The sequence below is a fragment of the Ammospiza caudacuta genome, chromosome 11, assembly GCF_027887145.1.
Source record: "Ammospiza caudacuta isolate bAmmCau1 chromosome 11, bAmmCau1.pri, whole genome shotgun sequence".
NCBI lineage: Eukaryota > Metazoa > Chordata > Aves > Passeriformes > Passerellidae > Ammospiza > Ammospiza caudacuta.
In genome coordinates, this window is record NC_080603.1 from 2054410 (window position 1) to 2071694 (window position 17285).

General features: G+C 52.9%; 1 protein-coding gene across 1 annotated transcript; it reads left to right on the plus strand.

The window, feature by feature from the left end:
* The first annotated feature begins 13481 nt into the window (after window positions 1–13481).
* LOC131562402 (zinc finger protein OZF-like) lies at window positions 13482–16497 on the plus strand. The gene is made up of 3 exons (XM_058812093.1): window positions 13482–13593; window positions 14252–14317; window positions 14471–16497. Exons 2-3 carry the CDS (start codon window positions 14296–14298, stop codon window positions 15979–15981), a joined length of 1533 nt encoding a protein of 510 aa, XP_058668076.1. The 5' UTR covers window positions 13482–13593; window positions 14252–14295; the 3' UTR covers window positions 15982–16497.
* The last annotated feature ends 788 nt before the right edge of the window (window positions 16498–17285 follow it).

Here is a 17285-nt window from a genome sequence, read left to right on the forward strand (position 1 = left end):
CCTGAGCTGTGCCGATCCCCTCGGGCCATCCCGGCTGCAGACCCCGCCTTTGGATCACCCAGACCCTGAGCTGGGCCGATCCCCTCGGGCCATCCCGGCTGCAGACCCCGCCTTTGGAGCCCCCAGACCCTGAGCTGGGCCGAGTCTCCCCGTCCTGCCCTGAGCTCCATTCCCTTGGTAACCACAGCTCCGGCTGCTCAGGGAAACTCTCTAAAGGAATCACTTTATCGAAACACTAAAAGTTCAGTTAGAAGAAAGCCCTCTCCTGATTCTTCCTAAAGTACATGAGAAAGGCTGTAGAAGATAAAAATCCAAAAAGAATGAGATAAAGAGATTGGTCTATTTCCATTAAGAGAGGTTCTCATAGGAGGGGACGGATCAGAGTTTGTAAATGCTCCTTTGACTTCATCTGAGGTCTGAAATTTTAAGAAATAAATAAAAGGGATATTTGGAGAATCCCATAGGCATAGCTGAACAATTAGACCAACTTTTAGGTCCAAACATTTATACTTGAGAAGAGATGCGGTTGGTAATGAAAATAATATTTTTCTCAGGAAGAAAAGCAATCAGAGCAACTGAAATAAAAGCTTAAGAAAAAGATAGTGGAGACCCCCAGAGAAGACAAAATGCCAACTGTACCTCCTGAGTGGGGTTAAAATAATGAGGAGGGGAGTAAACACATGAATTGTTATCGTAATTACATAACCAAGAGAATAAATGAGACAGCATATCAAAGGCGAAATGCCAAAACAAAAGGTTTTTGAAGGGCAGCTTTTAAAGGGGAAAGAAGAAACTCCAACTAAATAGATAAACAAACTTGAGAGAAAAAGGAAAATTGTCCTAAGCAAGCGGAAGATCTGAAAATCTTTAAAGAAATGGGCACATAAAATAAATAAAGTAATAGGTTCTAATTTTTTTTGGAGACAAATACCATCTGGAGCCTGTGATAACTTTAAAAGTGGGAGAACTGGAATTTGTAATAGACACAGGGGCAAAGAGAACCTGCCTGTTAAATGTCCCAAAAGGTTATAATGTAAGCAAACATATAGTGAAAGTAACAGGGGCAAAAAGAGAAAGTTTTAAATTTCTAGTCATTAAAGATGTGGTAATTGAAGGAAGAAACTAAAATTTAGATGGGAGATGTGTTATTGGTCCCAGGGGCAGGTAGCAATTTATTGGGAAGAGTCTTACAAGTGCAATTAAGAATAAGAGTTATATCAGAAAATAGGAAAATGACAGGTAGAGTTTTGAAATTAGGCCAAGAGGATGAAGGAAAAAAAATCAACAAAGAAGTTTAGGCAGAAGAAAGAAATAGGGGAAGATTAAATATCGACCCCATAAGGGTTACAATTGAGAGAGAAGAAAGAGAGAAGTTGAAGTAGAGAGGTAGTTGAGAAACTCTGAGATGTTAGAATGTGAAGTGATGACATCTTGGTGCTCGAAGAGAGCAGAAGTGTGAATGAAGGTTTTTGCATGAAAGGCAGAGAAATGTCTTAACACATGGTTGTTGGGAGGTTATTCAATGCCACACTGGGGTCCGGAAAAGCCTTAGCAGAACAGGCCCTGCTTGAAAGGAAAAGAGGATAAGTTGCCTAGAGAAAGAGAAAGAATGTCAGGAGCACCTGAGCACCGGGAGCACGCCAAGTTTGGGGTTGTCAGGGCTGGGAGGTGTCTGAGCGCTCCCTAGAGCGGCGGGGTCTCGGGGCTGCGGCAGGGACCGATCCATGGAGGTGCCCCGGGCGGCGCTGGCAGCAGAGGACACAGGTTTGCGGCCAGGAGCGGGCTGGCTCCGGGGCAGAGCTGCCGGGGGGCTCCCACACTGTCGGGGTGCCGAGCCCAGGATGGCAGCGTCGGCCCGGGAAGTGGGCCGGGAGAGAGAAGGAAAGAGAAAAGGAGAGAGAGAGAAGGAAAGAGAGAGAGAGAGAGACAGAGAGAGAGAGACAGAGAGAGAGGGCAAAAGAGACCCAGGGCAGCCCCCAGGGTCCCCATGCCCGGGGCTGCTCTCCCCGGCTCCGGCCCTGCAGCCAAGGGGCCGCACCGGGGGAAGGGCCAAGAACAGCATCGACAGCAGGGCTGTGAAAAGAGGGGCAGGGGGGACTAGCACTCAAAGATAAAATCAAAGCAGAGATTGCTGACTCTCCAAACCTCACAAAGCGGTTTGTTTTTCTTAAGTAAGATGGTTTTTGGTTTTTTTTTTTCCTTTTGTGTGTTTTGCTTGCTGTTAAAGAGTTGTTGGTTTTTTTTTTTTTTTCTGAAGAATAGGTTTGTAAAGCTAAAACAATTAAATGCTGCCCCAAAAGTAAAAAGCAATAGATGTAATACATCTCGTGTTAAAATTGGTCTAGCTTTTCTTATTTAACTAACTGTAACTCACAGAAAGAAGAATTTGCCTCTGCAGCTATTAGCACAGTTGGATAGAAGAAGAGGCTGCTATGGAGAAAGCCTTTAGCTAAACCCAGAAAGTTTGGGAAAAAACCCCACGAATCGTAAAAGTTAACACAGTATTATCTTTCTTTTATTACTATGCTATTAAGAAGTCCTTTCAAGGTACTACTGAAGCAACAATCAGAATCACAGAAAGAAGGTGAATTCATGCCAGCAGAATCAAAGGACTTGTGAAGAAACCTGAGGAATGGACTATCACATTTAAACTGGGTGATACTGAACTGACTTTCTAATGGGGACTGAGTGGTAATAGTTTAGAAAAACCCAAATTATCCGAGAAATGTACAAAGAATAACACTGAATTAAGAAATAAGACAACACTTATATCACTAGTTTCAAGCACTGCCTGAACAAAACATCTTTTTGGGGGAGGAAAACTTCAGATAGAAGGATCAAGACTGTGTTTGTATTCTGACCTTAGCCTGAGAATTGTACAGGGAAGAAGGGGAATTACCATTTCCATTAGTAAGCTTCATTTGATTCATTCCAATACTGGACATGCTAGCTGGGTTATAAGTAAATGCTTAAATTGTCAGAGTAATTAGTATTGTAATTCACAAAATTTATGCTCTGTTTGCAAAAAGGCGTTAAAGTAATAACTTTGTTTTGTGGATGGGAAATTCTAGTGCCTGTTGAATGGGAGATACCTGAGGAAAGGTAGGAGACCACAGTTAAAGAGTGTCGAAAACAATTTGCCTAGAAATTAGTTAAAAGAAAGTGAAAAGGAAATAGAGGGCGAGACCAGATTGGCCTCGGTATTCGCCACCGAGAAGATCAAATACACCTGCTGTGGGATGCAGCCTCACAGGCATGGGAGGTGGGAGTATAAGCCATACTGGCCCTCTGTTATTCCTGTTTCCGGCACTCATTTGTTGCCTTTTCCCTTTCGGCATACCAGCAAGATCGTGTCAAAAATGCTACAGAAAGCATCACATAGAAAGAAACCAAAGTTCCTCTTTTATTACACACACCTATGTCAACAGCCACTGTTATGACCCATCCAAATTAAGAACCTGTAGGCAAAATGGAGTAAATTATTGGATTACAAGAAACTTAGGAAAAAGTGGTAATAGATTTGGAATTGAATGTCCAAAAGGAGAGAGATGGATTTGTTTTAAATTTAATCTTGAAGACACAGTTCAAGATTTGGTAAAAAAAGAAATAATAAACGAAAAGGTAAAATCAGCACAGCAATCTAAATCTGCATTGACTCCAAATTTTCTGTTGAATCGTATTACAAGACTCCAAGCAGTTACAGAAATGGTAGCAAATAAGGCTGCCCAAGCATTAGAGTTAATATTAAGCCAGCTAAGCCAAACAAAAACTGTAGGATATCAGAATAAGTTGGCTTTAGACTATTAATTGGCCTAAGAAAGGGGTGTTTGTGGAAAGTTCAATATATCAGATTGTTGAAAATTGATGACCACAGAAAAGTCATTCTAGCAAAAGCAAAAGAAATCAAAGAAGAAAAAATATATATGCATACAGTAACCCAGGTACCAGTCCAAAAATTAGAAAACAATGTTAAATCTAACTGGTGGGGGAATGTATTACAAGAAATTAAGATTTTTCATTTTGTGTTACAACTGTTTTTATGTTTCTTCCTTGTGTAATCCCCTGTTTTATTTGGCCAGTATAGTCCAGAAGATGCAAGTAGATAAGAAATATTGTTCAAGCCAAATTATTTACAAAGAATAAGTGTGGGGATTGTGAAAAATGCATGTATTTTATGATTGGCTTTTCGCAAATATTAAAATGAATGTTATATGTGTTGTGTTAGAAATTAATGCTGTATTAATTCTCTTAAGTACTGTGTTAAATATAGTTTTAGGTTATAAAAATTGTTAAAATAGAAACTATGCTATGTAAGATGCTTTGTTTAACAGAAAGGACTTGCAGAGAGATAGCAGTCACAGGACACCTGAATCTTTCAGAGAAATTTATTTATTGAATTTATTGCCTTCTTATCAGAAGAAATGAACTTCTTCCTGCCTTGGAGGTGCTGTTAGGATTAGAAGGAAGAAGTTGACAATGACCAGACAGAATCCTGTGTTTGAATGGAATTTATGCATCACATATGAAGTGTATGAATATTCAACGGGCTATTGTTCTTAATGGTTAATCCTTTGTTACCGGGGGTCCTTTCTCGGGTTCCTCATGCCCAGAAAAAGGTACCCGGACATCCGTAACTCTTTGTTTTTCTTGTTTCATATTGTCTTAATTCAATTTGTCCAAATTGTTATTACTCTAATTGTGTTACTATTTTTTGAACCATTTTATTACTATTAAACTTATAAAAATTTTAAAAACAAGTGATTGGAATTTTTCACAGTCCCTCAATGTACCAAAACCCCAAATCCCAAAAAAAGCCTCCCAAAATACTCTAAACTCCCCAGACTCAGCGGGGCCGTCCTGGATCAGGGGGCACCGGCCGGTGGAACAGCAGACACTTCAGGGGGCCCTCGGAGCTTTTTGGGGAGGGGGCACCATGGGAGACCCCCAAAAACCGGAGGGGGGGGAACCCCTGCTGTGCCCCTGCCCCCTGAAACCCCCAGACCCCGGTTCAGGGTGGGCCTGGGACCCCTCGGGACTCCCAAATCTCCCCCGAGACCACTCCAGGAACCCCCAACCCCCAAGAGCTCCCCCAGGGTTGGCCCAGGACCCCCTGAGAGCCCCCCAGACCCTGCCCCGACCCCCTCTCAGGCCCCTCCCGCTCCCGTCCCGGCCGCCTCAGCAGCTCCCGGAGCGCTCCCGCCGCTCCCAGCGCCCCCAGGGCACCCGCCCGAGACCGGGGGGGCCGGGACCGGCAGGAGATGGGGGGGGGGGGCCGCTCCCGGCTCGCCTCTGATTGGCTGAGGCAGCGCGGAGGAGGCGGGCGTTGTTATGGAGAGGCGCGCCGTGATTTGTTGGTTTGCGAAGTGCAGCGCAGTCATTGGTTGGCTCGGCGAGGCGCGCCGCTATTGCCTTGGGGAGCCCGCGCACGCGGCGGAGGTGAGCCGGGGGGAAACTGGGGGTGTTTGGGGCAGGTCTGAGGGGAAATTGGGGATTTTTGGGGGCATCGACGGGAAACACGAGGGTGTGCGGTGGGATTGGCGAGAATGAGGGGATCTGAGGTGGGTCTGAGGGGGCTTAGGGAGCTTTGGGGGAGCTTGAGAAGGTCTGGAAGGTTCTCAGGTGGGTTTAGGGAGATCTGAGGGGAATTGGGAGGGTCTGAGGGGATTTTGGGGGATTGTGAGAGGAACGGTGGGGTTGTGAGGGGATCTTGGGGATTCTGAGGTGGCTCTGGAGAAATACGGGGCAGTCTGAAGGGATTTCATAGGGTTTGGGGGGGATTGAGGGGTCTGTGGGGGATGTGGGGCAGTCTGATGGATTTGGGGGGGGGTCTCAGGTGGGTCTGGGATGAATTTTCGGAGGAAATGGGGGGGTCTGAGAGTCCTGGGGAGGTTTTGGTGTCCAGGGCGGTGCTGGGCCAACCCTGGGGGACTCTGGGGGGTTTGGGGATCCTGGAGTGGTCCCGGGGGAGATTTGGGGGTCCCGGGGGGTCCCATCCCAGGCTCACCCTGAACCGGGGTCTGGGGGTTTCAGGGGGCGGGGACACAGCAGGGTTTCCCCCCCTCCCCGGTTTTTGGGGGTCTCCCATGGTGCCCCCTCCCCAAAGAGCTCCGAGGGCCGCCTGAAGTGTCTGCTGTTCCACCGGCCGGTGCCCCCTGATCCGGGACGGCCCCACTGAGCCTGGGGGGTTCTGGGGGCATTTGTGGGGATTTCGGGGTTTTGAGAGGGGTTTTGGGGGTTTCAGAGTGGCTTTTTAGGGCATTAGGGGATTTTGTTGGGAGTTTGGGGAGAATTATTGGGGTTTTTGGAGGAGAATTATTGGGTTTTGGGATGGTTGCGTGATTTTGGGGGGGTTTTGTTGATTTGGGGTGTTTTGTTGGGGTTTTGGGGTTTTCTTGGGGGGGAATTTATTGAAATTTTTGGGATTTTTTTTTTAAATTTGAGTGAGTTCCACTGGGATTTTTAGAGATTCTCTGGGGTTTTTGAGGGTTTTTTTATACTTATTGGGGATTTTGTGGCATTTTAGTGGAATTCTAGGGGGGCTTTGGGGCATTCCCTGGGTGTGGGGACAGGCTCAGAGGCACCAAAATCTCCTTAAAAGCCCCAAAAGTCCCAATAAAAACCACTGAATCCCAATTAAATCTCTCAAAATTCCATTAAAACACCCTAGAATCCCAATAAAAGCCCAAAAATCTCTTGAAATGCTAATCATCCCAAAAATCCTGATTAAACTCTGCAAATCCCCCAAAAATGTCCCCAAAACCATAAAATGTCCCACAAAATCTTCCCCCAAGATCCAAAGAAATTCTGGCAACACCCAAAAAATCCCACCAAAAGTCCCAAAAAACCCCAAATCCCCAGTGAATCCCACTGAATGCTCCCACAATGCCAATAAAATGCCCACAGAGTCTCCTGAAAATCCCAATAAAACCTCCAGAATTTCTGAGAATCCCAAAAAATCCTAACAAAATCCCAGTAAAACCCCCAAAATTCAAAAACAGCCACAAAAATTTCAATAAACCCCCAAACACTTCCAGAAAAACTCCCCCTCAAAATGCCAATAAAGCCCCCCAAAATCAAAACCCCCCAAAATCCACAAAACCAGCCACTCCCAGTCAATCCCAGTATGATTCCAGTCGCTCTCAACGAGATCCCAGTGTAACCCAGTATGGATTCAGCTGCTCTCACTGTGATCCCAGTGTGATCCCAGCTGCTCCCAGCATAATTCCAGATGTGCCCAGTTCCTCCCATTATGATCCCAGTTGTTCAAGATTAGTCCCAGTCCCGCCCAGCAGGGTCCCAGTCGTGCCCAGTTGCCTCCAGGGTAGATTCAGTTTCCCCCAGCATCGTGCCAGTTACTCCCAGCGTGATCCCAGCTGTTCCCAGTGTGGTTCCAGTCCCCCCAGTATGGTTAGAGACACTCCCAGTATGTTTTAGTTACCTCAGAATGATCCCAGTCTTCCCCAGTCACTCCCAGTTTCCTCTAGCACAATCCCAGTTTCTATCTGTTGCTCAAAGGGTGGTCCCAGTTGCTCCCAGTATGATCCCAGTTGTAGTCTCAGTCCTCTCAGCATGGTTCCAGTACCTTCCAGCTGATCCCAGTTGCTCCCAGTGTCACATTTTCCTCCCAACACGGGCCCAGTAGCTCCCAGTAACCCCCAGTCAGGTTCCATTCACACCCAGTATAATCCCAGTATGAGTGTAGCCAGTCCCAGTATGACCCAAATCACTTGCAGTCTAATCCCAGTTGCTCCCAGTCACTCCCAGTCTGATGCCAGTGCCCCCAGTGTGATCCCAGTTGCTCCCAGCATGGACGCAGCTGTTCCCAATGTGCTTCCATCACTCCCCTGTTGTTACAGACACTCCCAGTATGGTCCCAGTTGAACCCAGTTGCCCCTGCTCTAGTCCCAGTTACTCCCCATACGGTCCCAGTCCCTCCCAGCATGGTCCCACTCACTCCCAGTTGCCCCCAGCATGGTCCCAGTTGTTCCCAGTGTGGTTCCAGTCCCCCCAGTATGGTTACAGACACTCCCAGTATATCCCAGTAGTACCCAGCATGTCTGTAGTCATTTCCAGGCACTGCCAGTGGCCCCAGTAAGGTGTTAGTTATCCCAATATGATCCCCCAGTCATGCCCAGTATATCCCAGTTGCCTCCAGCATGCATCCAGTCCTTCCCAGTTTCTCCAGTTTGCTTGCAGCATCGTCCCAGTTTCTCTCAGTTGCGCCCAGTAGCCCAAAGTGTGATCCCAGTTGCTCCCTTTCAGCCACAATATGATCCCAGTAAGCTCCAGTTTGATCCCAGTCACATGCCAGCCCTCCCAGTGTGGTCCCAGTGTAATCCCAGTTGCTTCCAGTCTCTCCCAGTAAGGTCCCAGCTGCCTCCAGCATGGTTCCAGTTGCTTCCTGGATCAACCCAGTCAGTCCCAGTATGATGCCATTTGCTGCCAGCATGCTCCCAGTCAGGCCCAGTATGGGGGATGATGTGCAGGGTGTGTTCCCAGTCACTTTCAGTTACTCCCAGTATTAGTCCAGTCCCTCCCAGTATGATCCAAAAATGATCCCAGTGTGCTCCCAGTCCCTGCCAGTATGAACCAGTTGTGCTCCACATGGTTCCAGTTGCTCTCTTTCACCCTCACTTTCCTTCCCGTCACTCCCAGTATCTCCCAGTGTACCCCAGTTCCCTCCAGCATCTTTCCAGTTCTTTCCAGTATGATCCCATTTGTTTACAAGCACTCCCAGTCAGCCTCAGTGTAGTGGCACTCACTGCCAGTATGATCCCAGTCACCTCCAGCATCATCCCAGTTGAAGTTCAGCAGTTTCCAATCACCTGCAGCATGCACCCAGTCACTCCCACTTCCTCCCAGTTGCTCCTATCATGTCCCCACTTGCTCACAGCTACTCCCAGTCATCCTCAGTATAATCCCAGTCACTCCCAGTGTATCCCATTTGCCGCTAACATGGTCTCAATTGCTCCCCGCAGGCTCCTGCTCACTCCCAGTATGATCCCAGTATGATCCCAGTGTCCATCAGTGCGATCACACGCTGGCCTGCAATGGCAGTACGATCCGAGTATGATGTCAGTACAAACACAGTACAATCCCGGCCACTCCCAGTATGTTCCCAGTATAATATCAACACAAACCCAGTACAATCCCAGTACGATCCTAGTATGATGTCAGTACAAACTCAGTACAGCTCAAGTCACTCCCAGTACGATCCCAGTCCAGCCCAGTCCCTGGCAGTGCTGCCTCTGCTGGGATCCCCCAGCCCTGTGTGCGTTCCCCCCCGGCGGATGTGCCGAGAGGAGCCCCAAGGGCTGGCAGTGGCCAGGCAGGGTCCCCAGCAAGGCCCCCAGTTTGCCCAGTTTGCCTCTCCTTTGGCCCGGGACGGGCTCCCCCCGCCTGCAGCGGCTGGGAGCAGCCGAGAGCCCCGCGCTGCCCATCCCGACCTGTCCCCGCTCCTGCCACGGGCTGCGAGGGCTGCGGGAACGGGGCACCGAAGGTGTGGCTGCTGCTGGGGGAGGAGGAGGAGGGAGGGAAGGGCAGGGTTGGAGGGGGAGAAGGAGGCGGGGTTAGGGGGGAAGAGGGATGGAAGAGGAGAGGGAGGAAGAGGAGGGACAAAGGAGCATCGAGGAAAGGAGAAAGAAGCACTCAGTCGTGCCTTCCTTGAATTCTCAGCCCCCACCCGTGGGATCATCGCCCCTCACAAAGCGCAGGCGAGCGGCGATTGGGGGGGGGGGGAGCTCAGCCCAGATATCCCGGGGGGTCCCTGGGTTGGGTTTTTGGGGGGATGTTTGGAGAATGAAGCAGTCCAAGGCTGAGCAGAAAAGGCCCCTCGGGGGGACATCGAGGGGTGCCGGTGGCGGCTGCCGGCAGAGGTAGCCTGGAGGAGCAGAGCCCTGTGTCCCCCAGGAGCCCAAAGTGGGGAGCCCAGAGAGGGGGCACCTGCGGGATGGGGGGCGATGCTCTTGGGTTCCAGAGTTCAGGCAGCGCTGGAGCCGCATGATTCCGGCCGTCCTGTGCTCCCGCCGCTTCCTGCTGCCGCTCCGCCTCTTCCTCCCTCCTCCTCGTCCAGTCCCGGAGCCCTCGCAGCCGGCGTGAGGAGCGGGGATGGAGCCGGGTCAGGTCGGAACGGGGCGAGGGGTGGGGGGATGGCAGCAGTGGGAGTGACTGGGCTGTACTGGGATCATCCTGAGAGCAGCTCGCGGGTGACTGAGTTCTACTGGGACCATACTGGGATCACACTGGGAGTGAGGAGGAGCGGCACGATAGCTCTAGCGCTGGGGGCGCTCCTGGGGCCCGGGGGGCGGCGAGAGCTGAGGGGGATCCCCAGTACCGGGAAGCTCTGATCGCCCATCCCGGAGCACCGGGGGTTCCTGAACCCCCATTCCTGGGCACCGGGATCCCCTCGAGTCCCCATTCCCGGGCATGGGATCCACCCTGCACCCCCTGATCCAGCACCAGCAACCCCCGCACCCCCATTCCCGGGCATGGGATCCACCCTGCACCCCCTGATCCGGCACCAACAACCCCCGCACCCCCATTCCTGGGCAGGGGATCCACCCTGCACCCCCTGATCCGGCACCAACAACGCCCGCACCCCCATTCCCGGGCATGGGATCCACCCCGCACCCCCTTCCCGGCCATCTCGCCTCTCCCAGCCCCTAGAGCCCCCTTTTCCTTCCCGCAGAGACCCCCTGGACCCCAGTTCCTGCCTTTCCCAGCCCCCAGCCCCTCCTTTCCTTAACACCGAGGACACCTGGGACCCTTATTCCCAGCCATCCCGGGTTTTCCCACCTTTTGCTGGGAATGGGGACACCGGGGATCCTTGGAGCTCCCTTTCCTGCATGCAGGAACCCCCTTAGCCCAGCCCGTGCCCCCTCTACCCACCGCAGCCTCCCCTTTTCTCAGTCCTGGAACCCCCAAACCCCATTCCCTGCTTGCCCAGCTCTGCCTTTGGTTCCCCCGTGCCCCCCAGCCCCCAAATCTCGGTGTCCCCCCAGTTCTCCTGTCCCTGCGTTCTCTGCCCGTGGCGCTGTCGGAGCCCGGCCCGGGCTTCCCCCAGTTGGTGTCCATGGGGTCCCTGGCTGGGATCCCCTTCCAGCGGGATCTCGGCACAGCCAGAGCCGGCACCACGAGCGGCACTGGCACGGGGCCACCGGGGAGCTGCCGCTGCTGCAGCTGCATCCTGCCATTCCCAGTTGCTCCCAGTTCCTCAGTGGCTGCGCATTCGGCTCCCAGCATACGCCTGGCAGCTCCCAGCACCCCCCAGACAGGGACTAATCACACCCCCTGCAATCCCAGTCCGATTGTAGCTACTCCCAGTATGATCCCAGTAACTCCCAGTATGATCCCAGTCAGTCCCAGTATGATCCCAGTTACTCCCAGTATGATCCCGGTCACTTGCAGTGTAACTCCACTCACTCCCAGTCGGATGCCAGTGGCCCCCAGTATGATCCCAGCTGCTCCCTGTCAATGCCAGCATGACCCCAGGAGCCTCCAATATAATCCCAGTGATTCCCAGTCTCTCCCAGTATATCCCAGTCCTCCCCAGCATGCTTCCAGTCACTCTCAGTTCCCCTCAGTTGCTTTCAGCATGATTCCAGTTGCTCACAGCCATTCCCAGTTAATCCCTGTATGACTCCAGTCATCCTCAGTGTGATCCCAGTCTCACCCAGCATGGATCCAAGTGCTCCCACTGTCAAACCAGTATGATCCCAGTTGCTGCCAGAGTAGTTCCACTTGTTCCCAGTTCCTCGCAGCATGGTCCCAGTTGTCCCTAGAATAGTCCCAGTCCCTCTCACCGAGGTCCAACTCACTCCCAGTTGCCCCCAGCATGGTCCCAGCTGTTCCCTGTGTGCTTCCAGTCCTCCCAGTATGGTCACAGACAGTCTCAGCATATCCCAGTTGGCCTGGTACAGTTCTAGTTAGATCAGAATGATCCCAGTCTTTTCCAGTTCCTCCCAGTTGCCTCCAGCATGATCCCAGTTTCTGGCAGTTGCCCAAAGTGTGATCCCAGTGGCTCCCAGGATGACCCCAGCAGGAGCAGTAGTCACTCCCAGTATGGTTCCACTCACTTCTTGGATGATCCCAGTCACTCCCAGTATGATGCCAGTGGCCCCCATTATGATCCCAGTTGCTCCCTGTCAATGCCAGGATTACCCCAGGAGCCTCCAGTATGATCCCAGTGATTCCCAGTCTCCCCCAGTATATCCCAGTCAGCCCCAGCATGCTCCCAGTCACTCCCAGTTCCCCCCAGTTGCTTTCAGCATGATTCCAGTTGCTCACAGCCACTCCCAGTCACTCCCAGTATGGTTCCAGTCACCCCCAGTATGACCCCAGTCAGTCCCAGATACTCCCAGCGTTATTGCAGTCATGCTCAGAGTGACTCCCTGGCACTCCCAGTGTGGGCCCAGTTGCTCCCAGTCACTTCCAGTATGGTTCTAGTCAGAACCAGCACCTTCCCAGTCACTCCCAGTATGATCCCAGCCATTTCCCATAGGATCCCAGTAGGATCCCAGCATGGGCACAGCTGCTCCCATGATCATCCAGTGTGGCTCCAGTTGCTGCCATTTACCCCCTTTGTGGTTTCAGTGTATCCCAGTTGCTCCCAGCATGTTCCCAGTCATTCCCAGCTGCCCTGAGTTGCTTCCAGCCTGATGCCAGTTGCTCACAGCCACTCCCAGTCACCCTCAGTGCAGTCCCAGTGGCTGCCAGTATGATCCAGTATGATGCCAGTCACTCCCAGCATTGGCCAGCTCCTCCTACTGTGATCCCAGTAGCCCCCAGCAAGGTTCCAGTCACTCCCTGTTCCTCCCAGTGTGATCCCAGTTGTTCCAGTATAGTGCCAGGTACTCCATAGATGATCCCAATCCCTGCCAGCATGGTCCCAGTCATGCCCAGTTGTCCCCAGTGTACATCCAGTCATTCCCACTCGCTCCCAGGTACCCCCAGCATGGTGTCCCAGTTCTCCCCAGCATGGTCCCACCTGTTCCCAGTGTGGTTCCAGTCATCCGAGTATGGTTAACAGACACTCCAGGTATATCCCAGTGTCCCTCAGCATGCTCACAGTCATTCCCAGTCACTCCCAGTAGAAACCAGTCCCAGTGCTGCCACTGCTGGGATCCCCCAGCCCTGGTGCGTTCCCCCGTGGCGGATGTGCCGAGAGGAGCCCCAAGGGCTGGCAGTGGCCAGGCAGGGTCCCCAGAAAGGCCCAGTTTGGATGTGCAGCCCCCAGTTTGCCTCTCCTTTGGCCTGGGCCGGGTTCCCCCCGCCCGCAGCGGCTGGCAGCAGCCGAGAGCCCCGCGCTGCCCATCCCGACCTGTCCCAGCTCCATCCCCGCTCCTGCCGAGTGCTTCGAGGGCTGCGGGAACAGGGCACCGAGAGTGTGACTGCTGCTGGAGGAGGAGGAGGAGGAAGGGAAGGGCAGGGATGGAGGGGGTGGCGGGATTAGGGGGGAGGAGGGATGGAAGAGGAGAGGGAGGAAGAGGAGGGACAAAGGAGAATCAAGGAAAGAAGAAAACCACGTGGTCATTCCTCCCCTGAATTCGCAGCCCCCACCTGTGGGATCATCACCCCCCCCTCACCATCGAGCAGGTGAGTGGGGAGGGGGAGGGAGCTCAGCCCAGATATCCCGGGGGGTCCCTGGGTTGGGTTTTTGGGGGGATGTTTGGAGAATGAAGCAGTCCAAGGCTGAGCAGAAAAGGCCCCTCGGGGGGACATCGGGGGGTGCCAGTGGCGGTGCCGGCAGAGGCAGCCTGGAGGAGCAGAGCCCTGTGTCCCCCAGGAGCCCAAAGTGGGGAGCCCAGAGAGGGGGAACGCCGCCATTGGCAGGAGCCTCAAGAGCCTGGAGAGGGGCAGGGGGGACTCCTTGGAGCCGCTGCAGCCCAGAGCAGAGAATGAGGGGAGAAGGGAGCCCAGGAGCTCAAACAGCCCCGGCATCCCGAAATGGGGAGAGCGAAGAGGGGGGAGCTTTTGGCATTGCTGGGACTGCCAGCAGCCTGAGCAGGGCAGGCACCAAGGAGAATGGGGGCCCCCAATCCAAGCGTGACCCCAGCAGCTGGGACAGGGGGAACCCCCAAACACCAAAGAGGAGGGACCAGGCACAGGAAACTCCTGGGAGGCTTTTCCAGGGCTGAATCTTGGTGTTTGGGAGGTTTTTATGCCACCCAGATTGCCAGTGACTCCTAGAGATGGACTTGGGCAGAGGGACCTTCAAACTCAATGTGCTCATCCCTTGTTTTCCCCAAACCAGGATTTCCCATTCCCAACCCTTGGGAGGCTGCAAGGCAGAGGAATATGCCCCAGGACACTGATGCAGGTGAGGAGGAAGTCAGTGCCCTTTTCCCCTCTGTGCTGCTCCATCTCCTAGCCCAGCATGGCCCCGGCTGCAGCTCAGCCCTGGCGGGATCTCCTTGCCCTTGCCTGTGGTATGGAGGCAAATCCCATCCTGTCCTTGTCCTTCCTCCCCCAGAGCAGGAGCTGAGCATGGAGAGCAGGGAGGACAAATGCCCGCGGCAGAACCTGGTGGAAGAGGCCGTTTTGAGCGGCTCCACAGCGCAGGAATCCAACACGGAGGAAAAGCCCTGGAGATGCCGCACGAGGAAGGGCTGCAAACGCAGCTGGTGGGGATCTGAGGGGGAAAGAGCCAACCTGGGCCGCGAAGGCGGCCAGAGATGGAGCCAGAGCTCGGAGCTGGTGCTCCATGAGCAGCTCCATGATGGGGAGAAGCCCCAGAAACGTGTGCAGTGTGGGAAGAGGTTCCGGATGAGCTCCAACCTGATCAAGCACCAGAGGACCCACACTGGGGAACGGCCCTACGATTGTGATCAATGCAGGAAAAGATTTAAGACCAGCTCCCATCTCCTCCAGCACCAGCGCACGCACATGGAGGAGATGCCCTTCCACTGCCCCGACTGTGGGAAGGGATTCAGGCACAAGTCCCATCTTGTCATGCACCAACAAACCCATACTGGGGAGAGGCCCCATAAGTGTGAGGAATGTGGGAAGAGCTTCAGCCGGAGCTCCAGCGTGATCCGGCACCAGGTAATCCACACCGGGGAGAGGCCCTATGAGTGTGAGGAATGTGGGAAGAGCTTCAGCTTGAGATCCCAGCTGATGAGGCACCAGGTGGTCCACACTGGGGAGAGGCCCTACGAGTGTGAGGAATGTGGGAAGAGCTTCAGCTGGAGCTCCACCCTGATCAGGCACCAGAGGACCCACACTGGGGAAAGGCCCTATGAGTGTGAGGAGTGTGAGAAGAGGTTTAGCTTGAGATCCGAGCTGAATCAGCATCAGAGGACCCACACTGGGGAACGGCCCTACGAGTGCGGTCAGTGCAGGAAGAGATTTAAGTCCAGGTCTGATCTCCTCCAGCACCAGCGCACGCACACAGAGGAGAGGCCCTTCCGCTGCCCCGACTGTGGGCAGGGCTTCAGGCACAATTCCCATCTTGTCATGCACCGACAAATCCATAGTGGGGAGAGGCCCCACGAGTGTGAGGAATGTGGGAAGAGCTTCAGTCGGAGCTCAACCCTGATCAGGCACCAGAGGACCCACACTGGGGAACGGCCCTACGAGTGTGGGGAGTGTGGGAAGAGGTTCAGACAGAGCGCCAACCTGATTCAGCACCGGAACATCCACACTGGAAAACGGTCGCACAGGTGTGGGAAATGTGGAAAGAGCTTCAGGCTGCATTCCCAGCTGATCCGCCACCAAAAGATCCACACAGGGGAGAGGCCCTACGAGTGTGATAAATGCAGGAAGAGGTTTAAGACCAGCACCTATCTCCTCAAGCACTATTGGATTCACAGAGAGGAGAGGCCCTTCCAATGCCCCGACTGCGGGAAGGGATTCAAGCACAACTGCACCCTCATCACCCACCGGCGCATCCACACTGGGGAGAGGCCCTACAAGTGTGAGGAGTGTGGGAAGAGCTTCTCACAGCGCTCTCACTTGAACAAGCACCAACGGAGCCACCGGTAAGGGAAGCCCTGCGAGTGCCCCGAGTGCGGGAGGAGCTTCGTGCGCTGCTCCAGCTCCATCCCCCACTGCAGGAGGCACTTTGGGCACAGCCCTGGTCACTCACATTCCTGTGATCCGTGTTGGGAACACACCTGGCTGCTTCTCCTTTACGTTTGGCCTGAATTTTCCTCTGCTTCATCTTCATCTCTTAAAAGCAGCCAAACAGGGTTAAATGAATGAAATTGATCAAAGATGTCCAAAGTCCCTCCATTAATCAGGAGTTTGAGGGGGAATTTAGGACTTGGGGACACATTCTGTGTGGAGTGGCTCTGTGTCTAAGAGGCAGGAATTTGATTTCACCCTTCTTGTGTTGCTAAGAACTCCTCCCTTGACCCAAACCCCAACTCCAGCCCTGGGATACCCTATAAAAACCCCATGGCTCTGCCTTTGCTCTGTCTGTCGGGGGTCAGAAATGGATTCTGGAGCTTTCTCAAACCAAGACCCAACTTGTTTGTTCCCGACATCAGCAGCTGCGGCCTCCCTGGATACCATGAACTCTGGAGAATGGGGGCAGCCAGTGAGGACAGGTCCTCGATTGCAAGATAAGTGTGTGTTCTGTTTGCCATCTGTCAGAGGTGGGGCAGTTATCTTCTGTTCATTGGGCAGTTTATCTCTTCCACAACCAATCCTCCCTCCAGGAGATATCTTCTGATAATGGACTGGCCATTAATTATTAATTATCTGCTGTTAATGGGCCATTGAGTGTCCCTGCATGGCTGATAAAATGACATCCTGCCATTAGGTGATGCTCTGCCCAGGAGGAGGAGCCAAGCATTCCTACCTGGATAGAATCTGAGGTTTGGAACACCACAGCAGCCTTTTCCTACTGGATTCCCAGAGGATCAGCCTTTTCCCACTGGATTCCCAGAGGATCAGCCTTTTCCCACTGGATTCCCAGAGGAGCAGCTGTCTTCTCCACTGGATTCCCAGAGGACGGAAGATTCCCCAGCCCATCTGCAGCAGCCCGGACCTTCAGAGGAAAACTCCACCCTTCTCCAGGCTCCCTGCTCCAACAGAACCACACCTGGCACTGCAGGAGGGCTGCAGCCACCATTGACTGGGACTGCTGCCAATACCCTGACCCACAAGGTGTCAGGTACTGTTCTGACTCTGTCAGTGGTTTTGTTTGTTTGTACTACAGCATTTGTATTTTTAATTTTTCCTTATAAAACCTGTTATTCCTATTCCTATATCTTTGCTTGAGAGCCCCTTAATTTCAAAATTACAACAATTCAGAGGGAGGGGGTTTACATTTTCCATTCCAG